The sequence below is a fragment of the Parambassis ranga genome, chromosome 24 (assembly GCF_900634625.1).
Source record: "Parambassis ranga chromosome 24, fParRan2.1, whole genome shotgun sequence".
NCBI classification, from domain to species: Eukaryota; Metazoa; Chordata; class Actinopteri; family Ambassidae; genus Parambassis; species Parambassis ranga.
The window spans coordinates 9096897-9119305 of record NC_041043.1 but is presented as its reverse complement, the minus strand read 5'-3'; the positions used below and the strand labels follow the sequence as shown (position 1 = coordinate 9119305).

General features: G+C 40.0%; 1 protein-coding gene across 8 annotated transcripts in view; it reads right to left on the bottom strand.

The window, feature by feature from the left end:
* The window catches only part of nrxn3b (neurexin 3b), a 232691-nt gene that overhangs the window by 172488 nt on the left and 37794 nt on the right, over positions 1-22409 (bottom strand). For 3 of the 8 annotated variants that reach the window (XM_028396932.1, XM_028396933.1, XM_028396929.1), the window contains 3 exons: positions 11174-11467; positions 9697-9741; positions 7896-8057 (listed from right to left, as the gene is read on the bottom strand). In XM_028396932.1, the coding sequence (XP_028252733.1) occupies positions 7896-8057; positions 9697-9741; positions 11174-11467 (501 nt within the window). Of the gene's footprint in view, positions 1-7895; positions 8058-9696; positions 9742-11173; positions 11476-22409 lie in introns of all 8 variants that reach the window. The other 5 variants (XM_028396936.1, XM_028396934.1, XM_028396935.1 and 2 more) reach the window with 2 other exon arrangements.

Below are 22409 nucleotides of genomic sequence, written 5' to 3'. Positions count from 1 at the left end.
ATATTTATATGTCTATTCAGAGGATCGTGTTTAATTTCACAACAAAATTTACATCCTAACAATCCTAGCATAATCTTATTTTTTTTCCACAACCCAGATTTGTCTATAGATTACAAAATAGGGCAGAATGTCCCCTTCTTATGCCAAATTGCATGCTTTGTAAAATACAGAATCAAAACCTGAAATACTTCCAAATATGTATTACTCATAGGAGCAAAAGCTAAAGCAAAGCTCACTCTCACATTCCAGCTCTGCAGGGGTGCAATTATAAATCAGTGTTAGTAGTGTTTTGGTCTGAAGATTTGTGATAAATTTTAGAGATGACTTTGCTCTCTATTATCTATGATCAATCAGCAGCAGCAACATTTGTTGTTGATGTGCAGCAATTACCAAAACAACTATTTCATTCTGCCCTGTAGCCCTAAATTCTTTTCGTTCTTAACCACCATTACTGATCTATCTGAAAACACGTTTTTATGTTATGATGTTTTTATGTTTTACTCTGAAGCCAAATACCTTGCATTCCACATCCAGCATGCTTTTAGACTTCTCTCAGGCAATAGAACAAACTGAATATTACATGAAAAGAGAGAGACAGAAGAAAGAGATGCTCTAATGATGCTCATTTGCAGTGACAAACTTTTTCAATAGTACTGTGATGGTCACTGTGCAGTGCTTAGATGTAAATCGCTCAAACTTGCTAAAGTTCCAAGGCACTCTCTCTGTGTCTTTGAAACATATTAAGTGGACTTTTCTCGTCATAGAAAGCTTAATTTTAGCGATACAGTTAAAACACAAGTCTCCATCATGTCTAACACTTGCATTAATGCTTTATTTTTCATCTCTTGGCAGTGAAAGTCTTTATAAACTCTCCCAGGCTGAGACATATTCATCTTCCAAACAACTACCCCTGATCTGTTTTTTGATTATGATTTTATCTGTAGTGCTGCAGGCTGATCAATAAAATGATCGAAATGATGTTATAAAATAGGAACTACTGTAACTACCCCTGTTTCCTTTGTTATATTGATGCTTTGTTATGCTATCCTTTAGCCTATCAACATCCTTATGGGGCCTGTAATGACTCTATAAAGCCCAGATCCTCCATCTCTTCTCCATGATGGTGTATTGATTGGACCCCTGTGACTCGATGAGGAGAAGGAAGGGCAGGTGGGTGTAAGCCCAAAGACAAACACACATGTACACCAATCTACTCCCTAATCTACTTCAGATCAGTGCCTATGTCCTTTTGGCCCTGGCCACAGCTGCTGATGTAACCTCAGTGTTAATGAAGGAGCAGACACACACACAAACCTACACAGTCCTCATGAAGCCTCGCTATACAACCATGCAAAACTTTAAAAAAAAGACATGCTAATGCATTCAGTTGCCTGTGCAAGTACACAAATACTTTTACATGTATTTCAACAGCATCCTGCTCTCACTGTAGGGCAATGTAGTTGGTAGTTTAGACTGGCATCTTTGGCTTTGCCATGCGCCCTCTCAAATACTCACTGTCACAAACTGCAACATGCACTTGCTCATGAGGTCACTGCTGCTTTACAGCTCAGCATTCCAGCCTCAACCTCTATATTTACAACTCCATCTATAACTGAGTTACAGCAGTGGTCACAATTTTGCAGCATTCTTTCATCAGTTGTTTTCACCTTCCAGGAGTTGATATGTCATAAACAGCCAAATGCAGCAGTCACATGAGAGAAGAAAGGGGTGAGTTTTTTATATTTGCACACTATGTGTCAACACAGGATTAGTTTGCAATGAGCAATTTTAATTTTTAATATATATATATATATATATATATATATATACATATATATACACAATATATATATATATATACACACACAATATATATATATGTATATATATATATATATATATATATATATATATATATATATATATATATATATATATATATATATATATATGTATATATATATAATATTATAACATACACTCCATACTAATGTTTGTTTACTGTTGCCTACCTATCTTGAGGATCTAATCCATAAGATTGCCTCACTGAACTCAATAGTCCATGTCTCTTAAGTGTTCAGAACTTTATCCACCATGCAGATTAATTTTGAGGATATAAACTTTCAGTTTGAGTCAATTTTACTTTCTTTAATGAAGTATAAGCTTCAGAACATAAAAACACATATTTTTACTTGCTAGTATTTATGCTTGCACTCTAGCCTCCAATACATTTTACTATTTCGTTTTTGTCAATATTATATAATAAATATATCAGTGAGCTGCAGTATTGTATAGATAAAAATATGTGATTCTAGACTTTAAGTCTAATACTAATAATAACAACACTACAGATGGTTGAATTTTCATTATGTTTTGATAATCAGCCAAAAAGAGGGCGCTTGTGATAGTGATGGGGAGATTAGCTTCAGCCCAGTACAACCAATCAGACACAACATTAATCCAATGACAGATAGAGTAACTGCTGCAGCACCCTTACAGGGTTAAATATCAGCCAGCTAATGGCACCAGGCTACCTACCAAATAATGTTTTTTTTTAAAGAAATTGACTAAAAAGACATTTACTTCAGTGAAATGGATGTCATCAGAACGGTGTTTATAGCAATGGTTAGCTCTGCATAGCAGTGGCGCTCTTCAATGAAATGACAGCAGAATGCCTCAATTGACCAATCAAAGGGGGCGTTAAATACATTAAGATCGTGTTTCATTGGCACCAATGGAATATACTGTATATATACCCACAAAATGCCAAGTGTTAACTCTCTCCAACACTTCAAACATCAGTGGGTTGGGCTGGAAATGTTAGAAGTTAAAGGATATTTTAGACTAGAAAAAGATACTTTGCTAATGTCCCGCTGCCTGATATGTGTCATTGCACCTTTAGGGGGTCTGGTGGTGTCTGTGCATGTCGAATGCAACATTAAGCAGGTAGCCTATTTTTAATGTTGTAGCTGATGGGTATATGTTTAATTTCCTGTAGAATGTTAGTGTGAGATCATCTCATAAGTCGGACTTTAAGTATAATACCTTACAGTGCTGACGGCACGGAAGCCAGTCTGAAGCTAAGAGTGAAAACATTTTAATTTCTGTATAGAATCCATTCATAGCATATATTTCATCTATTTAAAGTAAAGCAAAAGCTGAACTCTTTCCGCAGAGTATGAGTTACAAAATAGTTCTAATTTTGCCAGCTGTATAAGAAGCATCATTGCTATCAGTTATCATAGCTGCTCCCTGGGCCAGGGAGTCTAGAATTTAAAAATATCTCTCAGCCAATGTATTTTTATAATATTATATAATGGTAAAAAGGAAGCCAGAACTTAATACAGGTTTATACATCAGGTATCACCCTGAGCAAAACACACAAGTATTGTTTACCAGTGTCACAACTTAGCCTTCAGGGGAGTGAGGGTGAAAGGTGAATGCATTCCATTAAAGTCTGAGGTTTGTACCCATCCATCACTGTTTAGCCCTTCAAGGGGACATTAAAAAAAGCTAAATAATTAAAAGGACAGGGTGACATTTGCATTTGTAATAGAGGGAAAAACAAACACAGCCTGAACACACTGTGGTGACTAACACAAATCCGATGACGACAATGTTCCTCTAAAATGCCAAATATTGGTCTCTTGCCCTCTCTTCCTTTACTTCTGCTCACTATGTTTTCTAAGTCTCATTATGTCTCTCTCTTCTCTGCTCACACCTTCTACCCTCCCATGCTTGCATCACTGCATGTTACTCATCATCCTCTTCCTGATCTTCCACGCAGCTCCGCCTCTCTCAACAGAGACGACGCTGCATGCCCCCTGCCACCCCCACAGTCTGACACAAGCTGCCACTGTGCAGCTCTAGCTCTGCCACGGGTGCCCTGCGATGCCAAAAGCAGGTGCATGACGGAGTGAGGGTTAAAGCGGGGTTTGGAGGAGGCATTACATGCACGGTACTGCAAACATCAGGCTGACCAAGATAGAGAGGCAGGCAAGCTACCCACTGGCCCCATCGCTCACGTGATATGCTGCAACCCACATGGCAAAACACGAGCGTGGGTTAGACATGTGGATCCGTGTTGTGTATGGGTGACATCCCATGTTGCCTACAGGCACAGATGAGTGCAGTGAAGACTGAACAAGAGAGGGGTTGTGATGGCAGCACGCAGCAGCATCTCCTTTAGTCAGACATGAAAGAAAAGGAGTTTCTTTTTTTCCCTTCACAATGACTAGAGACCAATATGCACCAACATTCCTGCTTCAGCAGCATTTCAAAGTGCCTCAGCCAGACATTACACACACAGTCAGACAGAACTACTGACATACTCTGATCTGAGCAATGGGCCAAAGTGAACTGAATCATTCCCTCATTATCAGGGGATATTGAATCCAAAGGAAGAGGTGGAAGAGGCAGGAAGGAATAAATATGCTGTAAGAGAGCAAGAGAGAGGCAGAGAGACAAAGAGATGATGCACAGGGAGAACACGGAGGTAAAAGGGTGCATGCAAATGTACACTAGCAGAACAGAGAAATACAGAGTGCAGCCCTAATGGAACGATCAAAGTGATATTGTAAATGAAGTAATAAGTGTATGAAGTTGAGATCACAAGGCCAATTGTGAGCAATTTGTATGGTCCTGGGTAGCAGCTGGCATCATGCCTGCTAAATGGAGCAATGTTTGATAAAGAGTTGAGGATCACACAACACTACCACTAGCCAACCACGTTGTGAATCACCTCCAGGATTCTGTCCGCCCTACGCTCTCACTGAAGGGCCAACTCATGCTGAGTCATACTTGTTCAAATAATATTGGAAACACATGATAGTTTCGCCTGCCTCTGCATCATGATCCAAGGAATATGCAGATCATTTCAGCACATAAACACACTTGGGTCTGAGCAGCTGTCTTCAGAGAACTGCAGACAAAAGTTTTCAGCTAGCTGATCAACACAAATGAACATTTAGCAGCTAAAGAGCCTGATATTTCCCTGAGGAAGTGGTAAAGGCCAAAACACAGCAAGAAAGAGAGTGAATATTGGATTTGCAGATTGTTAGAAAAAAAAAAGACTCCAAATGAATCCTCAAGTCTGGATCTGTAAACTGCTCACTGATAAACTGAAATGGAGTATGTCAAACATGCAATTTGAAGCTCATTTTGGAGTTCTCTCCCAAGGCAGCTATATGTCAAATTAAGCTTTAATCATTTTAGTGTACGATCTATATCTGATTTGATATTAAATGATTATTAATCAATTTAAGGGGCCTGAGCAAACCTTGATATTTACAAGAAAATAGAGAGAAGCAGCAGTGGCTAACATCCTTGTATTGTATTAACAAGAGCATGTAAAACAGCCACTTGTTACAGAAGAGATGATCAATTTATTCTATTATTCTAGTACATCATTGATACTAGGTTTATAGCCTGCAAGACTGTAAGACTGCTTGCACAGTGTTAAATGGAGGCCATGGGGGAGTAAATAGAGGCTGCCTCACATCAGGCTTGTCATAATTGCCTACACTGGAGGATGAATGAGGGGACTTAGGTAAGGATTAGTTCAGTACTTGTGTGAGGATACAGCATCACCATGTGCATCAATACAAAGAACAGTGGCCACATTACATGTTCAAGCTACTGAACTAGACTGAGCTAGACTGAACCATGAGAGGGAGGAGACTCAACTAATAGAGTGTCGTGTATTATTGAATTGTGCTTTTGCATATTAATAATGAAGGCACGGTGGATCCAGGAACTTTTCCCAGACATCCATGACACAGGTTAAGTAACACAGACGGAAACCTCACATTACTTTGATGCTAAAAATGTTTCCGCTGTGTTTGGACTACAAATAAAACCATATACAGCTGGCACTGCTCATCTATGTTTCATGCTTTGTTCAGGGCTGACTACCATAGCTGTCAAGAACTGAAAATCATAAAAAAAAAAATCCTTGCACGCTGTGAAAGGAACCACATAACACACACATTGGTCGGGAAATATACTATCAGAGGAAAAAATATCATCACAGGGTGTATCCTGTGCAATATTTTGATCATTCTTTCATGCTGCGCTCCAGGTACACTATTAATATTTGTTCATCTATCATTATTTCATGACACTAACGACTACAGTGAAGCAGTTCTCGTCTATATTTTAAGAGTCAGATTTCAGGATAAGCAAACAATCCGTGGAACGTTAGGAAAAGATTCAGACACGGCTGGGATGCACTATGCCGAGACAATGAGTTATAGCAGTTAAACAGATGAGGGACACATTAGACAGTGTGGTAATGACTAGAGGAACAGCAGTCTGAGTCACTCAGTTGAAACATACAACAATGCAGACAAGGTGACTTTCCCCTCTGTCGTCTCCCAAACCTGACTGCCTGACTCCGTGTGTGTGTGTGTGTGTGAGAGTGCGTGTTGGGGCATGTTTGATATGCTATAAAAATAAGACTCACTTCCTCAAAGAAATGTGACATCATACAAAGTAGGCATGCAAATTTCATGATTGAGTCATGATTATCTGGCCTATAATCTCATAAATATTATATCCTGTCAAACAGGACGTTTCACTTCAATAGTTATGTCTTCAATACAAAACTGAGCCTAGGCAAGCACTGTACATATCCTGATCAATAGCTGCCTGTTGTGACAGTTATCATTCGGTGATAGTTTCTGCGGCTTTCGATGAATGTTAATTAAACATTAATGAGGTATTGATTTACTGTGTATCACAAGCTTGTTTTGCCAGCTGCTGGTATTTCTTTTGGTCGACATGTGATCCCTATTAGAAACTTCCACCAGGAGGATCAATTAATCGTCACAGTATCAAATGCCCTTATTTTATATGATCCATCTGCTGTCATGCACTTGGAAAAGCTGAAACAAGGAGCTTCATAGGGCTCTTTTACATCCCTTCATGTAACTGATATGACCAACATGTCCGCACACAAACCACTCAAGGGGAAAACTCCCTGGTTATGTTTAAGAAAACATCTCGGTACACGTTAGAAAGCAAAGTTTTCCAATGTGCCACAACCTTTCTTCACCATGGTTGCATGTGCTTCTTTAGACACTCACACTGCCTTCTAAAAAAAACTCCCTTACAATGATGGCGACACTTCATCACGGGAGTTCAGATGGACTGGACTGGGTATTTCCCACTCTGGCCTCTCAATACTTTTATATAGCAAATATAAACTCATTGATGGCAGATAATAAACTGCATAAAGACCCTAACCTGCACTGAGTCCCAAGTAAAAACATATTGCTATTTCTGAGACTGCTACTGCAGAGAAATCAATGCAGCCTCCAAAGAGCCACCAGCCCTCTCTTTATTATCATTACTTGCTGCAGAATAAGTGAGTGGTGAGCAAAAATGTAAATAACAGGGAACTTAATATATATTTTTGGCTTTACCCACAAAGAGCCAGAGAAATAACAATGCTTTTTGGTGTTTCATCACAAGCAAATATTTCTTTCTGATTGCTTTTCATTGGTAGGCGTTTCTTTTTTTTTTTTTTGTGGCACATTCAAGCTGATGCTGCAAATTACATGTGACAGAAGCAATTTTGGGATCTTTTCTCACACACAAACTGCAGTAAGTGTTATGAATTAGATTAAGTGGAAGAATATTGAAAGTCTGATACTTCCTCTGCCAACTCAGCAGCTTTAATTGAAAATGCAATTTTAGTTTTTTTTTCCTCCCTCCTTTCCTTTCTGGGGAAAGTATGCTGACTAATATTTCTATACGATTCTAAAACAGCTGCACTGATTACTAAAACATAGTAGGATGTGTGACAGCCTCAGTCCACTGTTAAAAGTGTTAACAAACCACATGTTTGTAGTAGTCATCATGTACGTTGTGTTTAATCATTTGACACCGCCTACCTCTCTGAGGCAGCCCATGAAATTGTTGCTAACAGGAGATCCGGGCAGGTCCGCAGTGCTGGGGCTCCCACCCACGTAGAAGAAATCATCTGAACCCAGCATGGTGTAGTCTTCCTGGGTGTAGCCAGTGGTGGTGAGGATCCCATCAACGGAGATTGTTACCTGTTGAGGGGTAACACATAGCCAAAGCCAAGCCATTACACTCTAGGATTTGATCGTTTGCTGTGTATAAAACACACCTCCTTCCATGGTCTGCAATCGGAATGAGCTACATGGACTTTTCTTCCGATTCCTCAGTGTAGGTTGATTTTCTCATTTATGGAATCGTTTGTTACCGTGAAACAATTGTTTTGGACCGGACAGCGTTTGGATTTTGTTAATGGAATTTTTGCCATAGGATTCACAGGACAGGTAAAGAAAATATGGCAGAGGCATATTTTCTTTATCTTTGATGGGGGTAAGAGAATGGATTCTAGGTTTGGTTCTGGAACTTCAGGTTGGGGGGAGGGTTAGTACAATGTTCAAACCAAGGACAAATTGATTCCACTTGTCTTAGGTTTCGGGATTTATCTGTAACTGCAGACACACACATATACGGTACACATGTAAACGCACACAATCGCGCACACGCACCCCTTCAACCATTCACACTCACACACACACACCCGTTGTCACACTCACAGGCATCCATTCCCACCTCTCTCGCAGACATCTACATCTATATATCCACGCACATGCAAAACAAAGGGAGGCTTTTCACTACACATCAATGTGCAAACCAAGGTCATCAAAGTTAGAAGGCAAATTAAACACACTTAATTGGACATGTAAGGGAGTAAGTGGATCAATGGTGCCATACAAAGCAGGAGCAAGCCACAAGGGGTGCAGTGCCTCATGCACAATCAAGACCAGAGCCCATATTCAAATACACTCTCAGAATAGCTGATGCTGATCTCTGATCAGGTTTAGCTCAGGTGTCATGCTTATATTATCAATGTCACTGGACCAGACCAATAATCCAAGATCAGTGCGCTCATTCTTAGAAATGTTATGCATATGGGCCCAGGGGGTAAGGGTGATCAAGGTTAGCCAACACACATAGACACCACTTTCACCAGCATGCTACAAAAATACACACAGGAAGGGGCAAAGTGAGTGATAGGTGACAGGGTGGAAGGTGAGTGAATGAATTAGAGTGTTAGTGGTTATTCTTGGTGGCAGGGTTAAAGTTATATGAGCTTGTGGGGTGATAAGTCAATGAGGTGTGGGCATGCCATGCGCCATAGTGAGTTGGAAACAACTGTCAGAGCTCCCGCAATGAAGGTTAAGGGTTGCCATTATTTGGTAGTTTTTCATTTAGGGCTCGGTGTCGAGGTCACCATCTTTGGGATTGTGGTAAGCTTCTGCCAGTTCTGGACGACAGTCCTCACAAAAAATGGGGACTTTTTGTGTGGAAAAAAATAAAATAAAAAAAAAAGTAAGTTGCCCTGACAAAGGCAAAGAAGTCAATTTTTTTTAACTTGTTGTAAATCTGTAGTAACGTGGAGTAAAGAAAGAGAAAAAAGTAAAAGCCAAAGTGAAAAAAACAGGATGGGGGATTGTGGGGTAAAGAAGGAGGTTGTTGGCAGGTCAGGGAGGAAATTGAGAAGAAGCGAAGAAAGAATTGCCTGGTAATACAAACCCATCTCCTCATTTTTTGATAAGAGTGTCTAGGATGGAACTCAAAGAGAACGAATAAAAGAAGAGAGGGGGAGGGGACACACGGCAAACCCAAAAAAAAGACAATAAGAATGATATCTACCAGACAATGTAGTTTGTTTACCATAGCGTGTCCAATGCCTGATTGCTTTCCAGAAAAAGGGGAAGAAAGGAAATCAAAAGAATAGTGAACAAAAAAGGTTGTTAATAAGGATGGACAGAAAAGAAAAACCAAAAGCAACGATGAAGAATTAGGATGTTAGTACATTAGTTGGTTAGATATTGGTTAGTAGTAAAAAAATGACTTTAATCATGGATGAGTTAGTGTTGTGGCGAATAAACACTACACGATTTGTCAGAGATTCACTGTAATAAAGTGCCATCCTAGCCAGATTTTCTACATCAGAGTCCTGCAGAAAGAAGAAGAAGTATAGTGAGATGAACTTCTAGAAGAAAATTTGTGTAGGATGGCTTAAATTCCAACAAAACTTGTAGTGTTTTTTTCACCTTAAGTCTAACAAAATGTGCCTTTTAAAGAGGAAAGAAAATGAAAGTGAAAGAGACAGATCTGTAGAAAGAAAGAAGAGAGCAGGCAAGCAGCCGTTGACTCTTAGCTTATATCCCTCTAAACTGAGTGTTATCCTGCTGGGATTTTCGGGTACAACTATTTACTAACCTGTGGGACAAAAGCTTACTGTCAGAGAGGGTCAGAAAATCAGCACTCACTTGTTGTGTTGCTCTGAGAGCAGCACTAAATGCTGTCTCACCTTGCTGACAAACTAAAGGTCGGCCGAGACAACAGCTCCGCGTCCTGCACCTAGAAGTACCGGCATGCAGCACCGCCGCGCCTTATTACTTTTTTTACTCTTGTAGACAGCACTGATGCACAGAAGCTAATTTCAAATTACATTAAGAAAGTGGTAAACAATATCTGTCGAGTAACAAATTCTGCTTATGCCGAACAGATGCCCATTTAATTGAAATGTATCTCAATCTTTAAAAAGCACGATGATCATCCGTGCTATAAATACTGTGTTAATGGACGGCTCAAAGGCAAACGCTCTCTGCCTGGCTTTAAAGTGAAAGTCTATATTCTACACAAGCATGAAAACAGTTCCTGAAAGCAAGGAGATAGCGACGGCGCCTGATAGAAGTGTCAGTTTAGGGGAGTGTGAAGCAAAATAGAATTATCAGATAAGTTTGATTTGAGGACACAGGGAACTCAAGTTCAAGATATGCCAATAAACAGCAGAAAATACCTATAGCACAACAGTACTCTGAATAAACTAGAGTATACTTTACATGCTACTTTACATCTGCCCTGATTTATTTACTCTTTACCTATAGGACAGAAATTAGACAATGATATTAAATCAAAAAGAAGAATTTATGTTACTTAAAGACAACCAAAAGCATAATGATATCTGTTTCTGAACTGTAGCAATGGAATGACAACCAATCAGAACAAGGTGACATTTTTTTATGCCAGTTCCCTCTCCGCAGCTCTAGGAAGCAGCTTATCTAAAGAAAAAAAAAACCTGTGTCTCCAAACTCCGTCCATCACCGTTACCCCCGATTACCTGTCTCAGGTTGCGTGTCACTTTGATGTCGTGCCAGCCGTTGTCATTGAATTTTCCATTGACTGGCTCGACGATGGCCTCAAAGGCCCCGGAACCCAGATTGATGACAAGGGAAACTGCCCCATCTTTTAGCGCCAGGTTGACGTAGTCTGCGGATTTCCCCGTGTGGAGCAGGAGGCCGTTGCGTTGCCAGGTCTTGAAGGACAACGTGATCTCGTCGCTGCTGCTCTGAATGGGGTTCTGAGATAAGTCGTAGCAGAAGTACTCGGAGCCGCGAAAGGTGGCCACATTCTCCTCTCTCACTGAAATGGCAAGTAAAAAAAAAAAAAAGGCGAAATGTTACTTTGAGGCATCACAGTCATCAGAGAAATGAGACATTTTTAGCACTTGACATTGAGCACCTAAGCTGAGCTATGAATCATCACATGTCTTTCAGCCATTTTCATATTTAGTTGCACATTAATTGTGAAAACTTCTAAAGACGAAACAGGCAATCGTGTTGGTCCCAGCATCAATAAAGAAAGCAGCCTCAGTAAGTATGAGAAAAGCTCTGTGCTGCAGAGGTTACATCAAGCACACACACAGACACACACAATACACAGTTCACTATAATTACAGCTATGATAATCCCATCATTCAGTTGAGATCATAGAATCCTATCTGTACGACCGTGGGTTTAGGTTTCGCGTACAGCCTCTAGACAGAAAGACTACTTATGATGGAACACTATTCCTCGCTAATGGTGCACATAAATCAAACTTAGTCTGATTTTACAGTTTTATATCACTCTGCTGTTGCAAAGTGACTTCCTGAGCCCATTTTTTGGATCGACACAAAGAGTAAGGTGAGACAGCTCAAGACAGAAGGTGAGGAGAGCTTCAAGGATGGATGAAAAATGAAAAAGCGTGAGAGAGCAAAAGATAATACTGCCGGGCAAAGGGAAGGAGAAGACTAAAAAGAAAGTGGCGGAGTTATGTTTTTCCCCTTTGACCTGTGATCAATGACTTTTTCAGTGTCAGTTTTATGTACAAGCTGAACATGGCACACCCAACTCAAGAGTTGTAGATAATTTATCCTCCAAGGACACACTGTTTGAGACCAACCTTTACAAAAAACCCAGCCAACATACCAAAATAACTAACCGCAGTGTCACTTAGTAACAGTAACTATGTCATTACCTGCCAACAAAACCATTATAACGTGTCATTTTATTTCGTCTTCTGTCCTGAATGTTCCTTTGTGTGCTCACAGACGAGTCATGACAGCCGCAAAGAGGTACCACAAGCAGGAAGGAGAGAGATGAGAAAGACAAAAAAGGGAGAGGGAGTACAAGGCCTGCTGGCTGTACAGCTCCAGCTTGTTGTTTTGGATCAGGCAATATGTAAACATGAGGGAGCAGTGTTGTGGAGCTGGCAGAAAGAAACAGGAGGGGGGCGGCAAAAAAATGAGAATGAGAATATTGAGAGAAACAAATGAAGTGGAGTGAGGCTGCGGGATGATGGGGTGCTGATTCTGGTCATGGAGAAATTCTCCCCTTGGCGTCAAACTCATGTCTTTGCACAGCACAGACAAGAGGAAATAGTATGGGAGGCAACAAAGGCTCTGAGAAACCCCTTATCCATGTGCCAGGGGAATAAATAGAAACCCATTATTACCACTGAGACAGCGCAACATAGAGAGGCAGAAGAATATACATCGGAAGATCAGAAAAAAAAAAAAAAAATCCATCCCTACTGATTTCATGCATCTTATCTAAGACGCAAGCACTGACAGTAGAGCCAACTGATGTTATATTAATAAAATATTGTTCTTGAACAGTAGTGTTAGAGATTAAGAGCAAAATGGTGGGGCTATAATAAATGAACACAGCAAGTGACATGTCAGTTCCATCAACTCGCAAAGCGTCAACGTTATATATTGATTTATATATATATTAACAATGTGGCATCTCCAGTTGGCTTTACTCTTTGTCATGAGTAGCATGGCAATAAGACCACACTCTAATGTATTCTGTAGGATTTGCAGATGCCTCACCGGTACATGGAGGCACCTCCGTTAAACTTTGCATATGCCTGATGGCATATCGACAAGCGGAGGGCTGATTTTTTGGACTAATTCTGGGATATACTTTGTTGTTTCCTTGACTTTCATAGTAAGCATTACATCTGAAGTGGTGGTGAGAAAGGTGAGAGAGGATTTATTTCAAACCAGAACATCTACACACAGCATTGCTCTTCAAATTAGATCAGACATCTGATCTGTCACCTGACAGAAGGTTTATTGTCATGGCAACACCTCATGTCTGTTGAGTATACTCTAATTAGATTATCTATCTGAGGATTGCCGGTGAAATTGCAAAACACAGGCGCACAGATTTGAAAGAGATTGCACTTTTATCAGCACTGACAAAATAAATAAAATAAAATAAAATAAAATCTCTAGGCTTCAAGAAACTACTAAAAGGCACAATTCTAATATCACCTTTTATTTAGGTGGCCATGGTCGTCAAGACAGTCTGTGCATTAAGCAGCTATGAGTGTAATAAGCCACCCCCAGGTATTGGTGATTTGTGGTGAAGTGTCTGTTTAAGATCAACCCTATACTGCAGCTCGACTCTAGAAACACTACAATTGCCAAACATTATATTTCATTATGAGCATGTTAGAACACGTATGTGCAATACCCAAATTAAGATAAATCATCAACTAATATTTTATTTGGCTAAGCTTTTATTTCTGTACATTCCACTTACGCCATATCCGTATTAATTATAATGATGTAATTACAAAGTTTGTGTGGAGCTGTAAAAGCCATCAATATAACATTGGTGCAATGAATAATAGAAAAAGCAAATTGATATAATGTAATATTTGTGCACTTCAGCAATATTAAACCTGTGGTAAGTGTATACGGATCTATAAAAACCAGAGGAAATGTATTGCCTGTTGAGACATGTTCTGCACAGATCTGTGGCTTTTATATTGATCATGTAGCAGGGTCATTTTCCCTTATTTTCGCCATAGTCATCAATATTCCATTTGTGTGCTGCCTGGCCCATGCACTGGGAGCGGGGGTTCGATTTCAAAATCCACTGGAAGCAATTAGCTCCTTCATTACCATCTCCCATTCTCTTCCGCTCACCCTCGCCACACACACACACACACACACACACACACACCCATGGTGCCTGAGCTCTCTCTCCAGTCTGACCTCAAGGGCCTTTGAGCAGCCAGTGCTGTCACCTCACAGAGCCCAGGTCCACAACCTTCCGCCTGCTTAGGATTCCTGCAGGATATCAAACTGTCCCTTATCACTGGAAAAAAACACTTACAGCATGTAAAAGGAAATCAGGTGAGTTTAATGATAGGATTAGAGACTTGAGGGATTGTCGATACAAAATACTGACGTCAAGCTTCACTTCACACAGAGGCTAGATGGGCGACTAGTCCCAAAGAGACTTCTCTGGTGAAGTGAATTCAATCTGTGATGACATCCAACGCATCAAATGCATGGTTGTCCTGCATTTGCAGATAAACACGCCTGAAGTTCAGGATCTAAACATAGAAAGCTAAGTTCTTCTTTTAGCAATTCCTGTTTGTTAGATACCCTAAGGAAGAGAAATCTTTCAAGGTTGTACCGTCACAGAAACGCACTAAAAAAAAACATCATCGCATGCTTCCTGTCTCACTTTGTCTAGTCCACACTCTCTTTTCTTTCTTCCCAAAATTACAAATTTATGAATTAATGATGTTAAGGCAAAACAATTAAGCTAAAAATGAACAATGCGCTGCTTCTCGTCACAGGGCTAACTATGCAACTGTGCAGCTTTAAGCTCAATGGTGAGCCATCACTTGTCAAATAAATTTGGAGCATCATGGCTGATGTCTCTCTTCAAAGGCAGGCGGCACTGTCAGACAGGCTTATGTTGGAGGGAGATTTGGTAGAATATGTTGCATAGTAATATGTCACTGCCCAATGCTCTCTGTGCAATAATTAAATTCAATACAAAAGTAGTGATGTTAGCAGCAAAATAACTCTATATGCAAAAAATCTATATGCAAACTGCAATGAATGGGTCCTTTTCATGACAGCTTTAAAGATGTCACATGACATATCTCGAGAGGTTAAAGTGAATTGTCACCATGACACTTCTTTTCTCATCTCGCATTTCACATAACCTTGTGAAGCCAACCTGTCTAAGGCTGATGTTAGCATGCATGAAGTGAGTGACAAAAAGAGAGAGACAAAAAGAGAGATAAACATAAACAGAAGTGACATGGAAGCAAAACAGTCTGGGAGAAAAAAAAAAAGAAGCAAGAGATGGACAAAAAAGAAAAGAAAAAAGCAGAGCAGGAGCGTGGCAGATGGAGGGAAGGAGAGACAGAGGCACTTCCAATGACTCTCCAGAGAAACAAAGTGACACCGTGTGTTAAGACAAGCAGTGAAGAGCTGTCCCTCTGACTTGTGATTCCTTATTACCAGACCTGATAACACACCACCAAATCCCTCTCTATCTTTTATTGCCCTTCACCCCACACACACTGCAAATTCAACACTTTCTCATATATCTCTATATTTTTTTACACTCAGCATATGATTCCCACAGCAGAAAACTCCCAGGAGAACCACTTTTTAAATTAATGTCTAAGAATTCAGACTCTTGAAAGATCTCCTGCTATAAAAAAAAAACACAAAAATGTTGTTCGTGCATTGCAGAGAGTTCAGAAACCATCATTACATATACAGTTGTATGCATTGCAATATTTACAAAGTGCATAAATAAAGTAAACCCTGCTCAACTTTACAATGCTCAAGCAATAGAAACTGCTTCAGGGAGAAAGGAGGCAGACTTAGAAGAATGCAGCATCTTGACTGCGACATCAGTATGACTCATTATTGTAGACAGACTAGCACTGTTACATGGAGGGCAAGCAGAGCGGTCAGCTTCCAGACTGTACTGTGCAAGACAGTCTACAGCACTCAGTGGACCAGTAATTTGTATTACACTTGCACAGGGAGCCGGTTGATCAGTCATTGTCATCCTATTGGCTGATGATAAAGCTTGTAGTAGATGGTCGTGTAACAATAGATTTCTGCCTACAAACGCAGCTGTCTGACACCTCGGCCTCATCACTATATGTGACCACACCCTTAATGATACTCTTATTTAATTTAGCAGCTTAATATTAACATCGTCATGTCATTAAAACTGCTCAGGATTAACTTTACTCATAATGGATGATGCCCAATAATTTTGCGGACCACCTGGCCTTTCAGACACTGAACAGTGAGATGAGTATGGTGGACTGGTAATGCTTTATAATGGGTCCCTGTGGTGTTATGATCACCTTTCACTTAGGGGCACTTAAAATTTATAACGCACAGATATCCACACCCCTCTGCTCTTAAAAATAGCTGGGTTTAAAAAAAAATGTCATAAAGCTAAGGCAATCAATATTTTAACATTAACGATGCATCTGTGTTTAATGGGAGAATTATTACCAAATGTGCAGCTCCCCCTTTTTAGCACTTTTTGGCTAATTGTTTGGATTTTACAGGTAGTAAATTTATTGTTTTGTTTCTCTCAACACAATCCTCACTTTGTAGAGCCAGGCAGCTGTTTTTAACACAAAAAAAGCTGCAATGTTCTTTTCAATTTGGACAAGGGCAGACGGACAAAGTTAGCAGTTGTTGAGCAGAATTGGCAGATAAAGAGATAAAAAAGGAGTTTTCAGGAATTGGTACATACAAAAAAAAAGAGGTAAAAGGAGAGTGATTATTTGCCTACATGTATTATTAAATTGTACATTTGCAATGACCTGTTTCCTGTCACTTTTAATTGCTTTCGTATTACTCTACTGCCCATTATAGTGGAAAAATAAATACCTGCATCATTTTTTCCCATTGTGGGACAAGAAACACTGATAAAAAGTGGACTGTTATAGTTTGTGGGATGTGGGATGTTGTGATCCACTCTTGCTGACTCGCAGGTATTCTGTAAACATACAGCATAACATTCACTACACACTGGAAAACAACCTTCTAGAAATGGCATCAAGCCTCTGCTTCCAGTGACATGCCTGACAGGAAAAATACGCAGCATTTCAGTAAACAGCACACCTGGGGAAAATGATCTAAACACATTTGGAAAACTTTGGACAGGTAAATGTTTTTTTCTAATTTATCTGCATAAGTGTGGACATGGCTAGAGGCATCCTTTCGGCTACTGGTTATGACAAGGTAGTCACTGTCACCTTTAGTGTGTTTTTCAGCATGTGTCTGTGTGTGTGTGTTGCTAAAGCTCCTTATTGGCTGCTGATGGTAAAGTCTCCACAGAGTGAGCGATGATTTTTTTAGAGTGACAGCAGGGGGGATGGTGTGAATGGCGGGAGTGAACGATGGAGGGACGCAGGGTGTCTGAAGAATGGGGGCAGGCGCCTGAGGTCCAATCCCATCAACTGAGGCAATTGTGCGGAGCGAATGCTGGAGTGAGGAGGTGGGGGTTGAGGATGAGTTTGCAAAGGGGAGAGAGGGAGAGATGTGGCTGCATTCCTTTTACTAATGCTACAGTAAATGTACAGTTAAGACCTAAGCAACTTTTTCTTGTTATGCTTTTATTGTGAAAATCCTCCAGTGAATGTAGTAAATCTATTTTAGAGCAAATATTTCAAGAATTTTTGTAACCATATAATTGTATAATTGACACAAACCCCAGGATTCAAACTAATGGAATGACGTCATTGATTCTTTATTTTGTTTACTCCGGTGCTAATTGAATTAATCTACACTGTGGATTACAATGTTGTGGAGTCAGCCGCAGCCTGTAATATTTCCTGCAACAATCAAACGATCTTCGACAGTATGTCTCCTGAATGCACACTATTGCATCAGCCTGACAGCTGCCATCCTGAGTCAAAATGGAAAGTGAAGGCAGTGAGCCTTGGTTTCATATTCTCCTCCACCGTTCTGCAGAACAGTGACTTGATAGACTTGCATCACTCTGCATCTGTGTGGGATTATGAGTTGTTTGTGTTTGTTGTCCGGTCTGACACATTATATGTTTTACCATAAAATTAGTTAATGTAATTACTTTATGCTACAGAAAATTGATCTTTTCGTATATTGTACTGGCCTGCCTGAATCTGTGAACATTTACTGAATCATGAAAACAAAAACTGCCAATAATCTGAATGGTTTTGTGAGCAGGATTGTGTGTGTGTGTATAAACAAGCATCTGTGTGCATTGTTTATATTTGAGCAAGGGCTTGGCCCCTTTGGAGGGCTGTGGGCAGGTGAGGCCTTCCCTGGAGCCTGTCAATCATGCAGAGTGGCGTTGCCTTATTGGCTATTATCTCTCCTGTCAGAACCCTGGCCGCGCCTCCACCTCACCACATCAGTCTCTGTCAGCTCACACACTGGCTGTGGGTAAAGCCATGGAGCATGAAGCTGCATGCTACTGTTATCATTACTTTTAGTGACACATGCTGTTTCACTGTCAACAAATAACACCTCTTATTTTGAGTCTATTGGCAATAAAAACATGTGTAATAAGACGACCACCTGTGATGAAAGATATTCAAGCTATTTTTATCACCTACTACATTCTTGTGTTTGACTGCTCTCCACCCACACATAAAGGAGAAGTAACAGTAAAAAAAAAATCTATTATTTAAAAAAAATCTATTATTTAAAATCACAGTGCAGTATCACATAAAGTATATTTAAAAGGCTGCAACTGAATTAGAACATTTTTAAGGAAGAATTTCTATAAATGAAAATGGCAGGTTGTGTGTTTGTGTTGTGTGCGTATTGACTATTTCTCTTTTAATTGTGCATTTTAGACCATGAATTTCATGGATTCCTCGGTTTGTTTACTGCTTATGTTGACACACTTTCTAAATTTGTGATGCCGCGCGGGAAATCTGAGAGTTAACCTAAAATTCCCATTCTTAATTACCATTGTGAGGGTGATGTAAAGGTTTTTCAGCAGTTCCTATTCCCAGAACCTCCCATATTTATTAACACTACAAGTTAAAGGCTGCTTAAAGACTGGAGAACTAGATCTTGGATAGATCTTTGAAAATCAAAAAACTCAATAGCACAGTGATCAAGGGTTTTAACCTTTATTAAGATCCATAACGACGTACTAAAAAATAAAATCAGCTAAAATTTAGCTGCTCGAGACTAGAACACAATTAAAATTTGTGTGCTTTAGCCAGGTTTAACTCAGCTATCAGACATATTCATTTCTTATTTAAACGTTTTTTTAAATATTTTGTTTCTTTGTTTAAAGTAATGCAATGAAATTTATAGTAGAAATCATTAACTAATAAGAGTAGGAAGGAGGGAAGGTCCCTTTCCAGCACTTGAAACAGATTAGCACACATTCCTACTTGAAGCTGAGGCCATCTAATATTTATTACCTCCATAACTTACTCTCCTGTGTACTGCCAGAACATTTAGCCGCATGCAGGGAGGCAAGGGGTTAAAAGGGGAACAGCAGTGCCATAAAAGGGACAATGAAATAAACATGACTCACCGTGAAAGAGCCCTCAAAGCCAATATAATCTAGATGGCAGGGAAGAGCAGGGTGCCAAAGGCGGTTAATGACAAGCACCCTCCTCAGGCTCGAACTATGACCTCATCTTAACACCCAATCCCACTGGGTGATGTTTTAGGAAGGTAAAAAGCAGTTTAGTATATTATGGTCTACTTAGACTCTCGTATTTCAGTTTACGATGCACCGTCAGACATCGCATAGGAAAAGATGAAAGCAAGTCCTACATACAAAGTTATGTCGGTCTGTGTACAATAATTGTTTCTTGGATAGCAGAAGAGAGTCAAAGATAAAGATGTAGATGACACAGAGAAACACATTCCACACTGAGCTTAACATAATCAAAGCAAAAACACTTCTGTAGCTTTAAATCCAGCTAGAACCAGTTGTAGCCTGTAGCCAAAACAATATGTAAGTCTCACTCTGTGCACAAGTGTGTATGTGTTAAGTGTGTGCGAGTGTTTGCAACCATGTGTTCCTTCAAGAGATAAGACTATTGATGGATTACTCTCACCTTCCTCCTTTTAACCTTTAACTGCAGGCCTGATTGCATACTTTACACATTCTAAGTAAATAATGCAACACTGTGCAAACATAGAAGGCATACATACTTTATCAGGCACATAAAAAGAAGACACACACACAAACCCCCCTTAAACATCAATAAGACTGTAATCTCAGCATATGCTGGTGACAGCTGCACTAATCACATCATTCAAACAAGCACACAGAGGCGCATGTTTCATCACGTGGTAGGCAACCATGATCCGACATGCTTGGCCACTATGTACCTACTTTTAACTCTGTATACCGCCACCTCTCTCCATTTATCTTTCCTCCACACTCATTTCATTAAAAAATGGGCTCCGGGGTTTAAGCCTCATATTTGCGTCCCCAGCTTGGCTTGGCTTGAACCTAATGAAGCATTTCCATCCCACAGCCTCATTCCAAGGTTTCTAAAACTAGCAGAGATCCCAAGGGGATCACCTGACATGTCCATACTTACAGGGGAGCTTTGATTTGTTAAGTTGCGAACTCTTGCCAAGAATATGCATGTGCACTTACAAAATTAGGGAATACGTGTGGGTGTTTTATGAAAAACAAATGCCAACTGCCTTTGCAAATCCTGTTTGGCTGCAATCAAATCAAGCGATCCTGACATGCAGAGGTAAATACAGAATTACTGTCATTGAGGAAAAGTGGTATTTACTATTTGCGGAGCAAGGTCGGCCCACACTTACTATAACTATGCTAATCCAAGCTTGTTAGAGCTGCACCACTGACTGTTTGGCCTTCTGATGAATGGAAATGTTTAGGCTTGTCCTCGTACTGCAGCTGCAACCACAAGTATGAGTATGTAGGGTAGTGCTGGGACAACAAACACAACACTACAAGTATCCATTGCCCTAGAACACTACACCAACCTGCAAAGTTCAAAAAGCAAATACAGATCAATGCAAATTTGAAAAGTCCCAAAATGCTTTAAAGTGACATGGATGACTGTACATGCCACATGAAACCTTGCACACACACACAGATAGACACACTACCAGCTGCTGTGTAGCTTGGAAGTCAATAACATTATCCTCTCTCCATCTCAGCAACGTTATTAGTCTAGAGAGCCAAACGGCTCTCTTCAATGACACTCTGGAGATGAAGGGATAAATCACCATGCTGAAAAAGATGAGTGCGCACAGAGGAGTGAGAGGGAATAGGAACGAGAATAGGAATCACAAAGACAGGACGAGAGGCAAATACTCTCAGGCACAGGCTCAGACAGGGGAGACAGTTAAGTCTGGGTGGTATGACTTTTTTTTATTTTTTGAAGATGTAAAGACAAGTCTGTCTGAACGAGAGGACTGATGTTCAGCCTCACAAACTTGCCTCTCTCTGAGTGCCGTACCCTTGAGTCTCTCACTCTCTTCCTTCTCTTCCTCTCTGTCACACTCACTCTCCATCTACCTCCCGTTTGCTTTATCAAATAGAGAAAAGGTGCTTTATTTGGACTGGTACTCTAAAAGCATACCCTTTGTCTCTTCCTCCCCTCCACAACCACCACCACCCCTCTCTATTTCACTCTGCACTCTCTCTCTCTGTCCCATGGGACCCTTCAAAATACAAGGAGAAAGAGGAACAAATGCCAGAAGGCTCACTGCTAGTTGGATAACATGCATGTGAACACCTCATGGTCTTTAGTGCCCTATTTCCATTGTGCTGACATTACATCAACAACTTTAGGCTGGTTCTAGAAATTTGAAAAAGGAATGAGTCATTACATAACTTTGTGTTTCACTGCATGCACAAAATAAAAAGCATTAGTATTTGTATTTCCACTGGTTAAATTATACCCTAAAACTTATATATCAAACTTATTTAGGTTTAGATTGTGTTTACCAAAGTACTTATCATAATTTGTCCATAGTTTCTAGAAACCTATTTAATGAAGCGATAGGGTTGTTTAGGTGAGGTGTATGCACAAAAATTACTTGAAGCTAATGACAGACAATGGTTTTGGCTGAAATGTGTACCTTATTAAAAGTTAAGGGAACCATTCAAATTAAAATATTACTTTGTTATAGTTATGGGACTTCCTTCTTTAGTGTTAACAACAATAACCGTGTGTTTTGATGACCCCTTTTATTTGAGCTAACCCTCAAATAAACTCACATAGAAATGCCA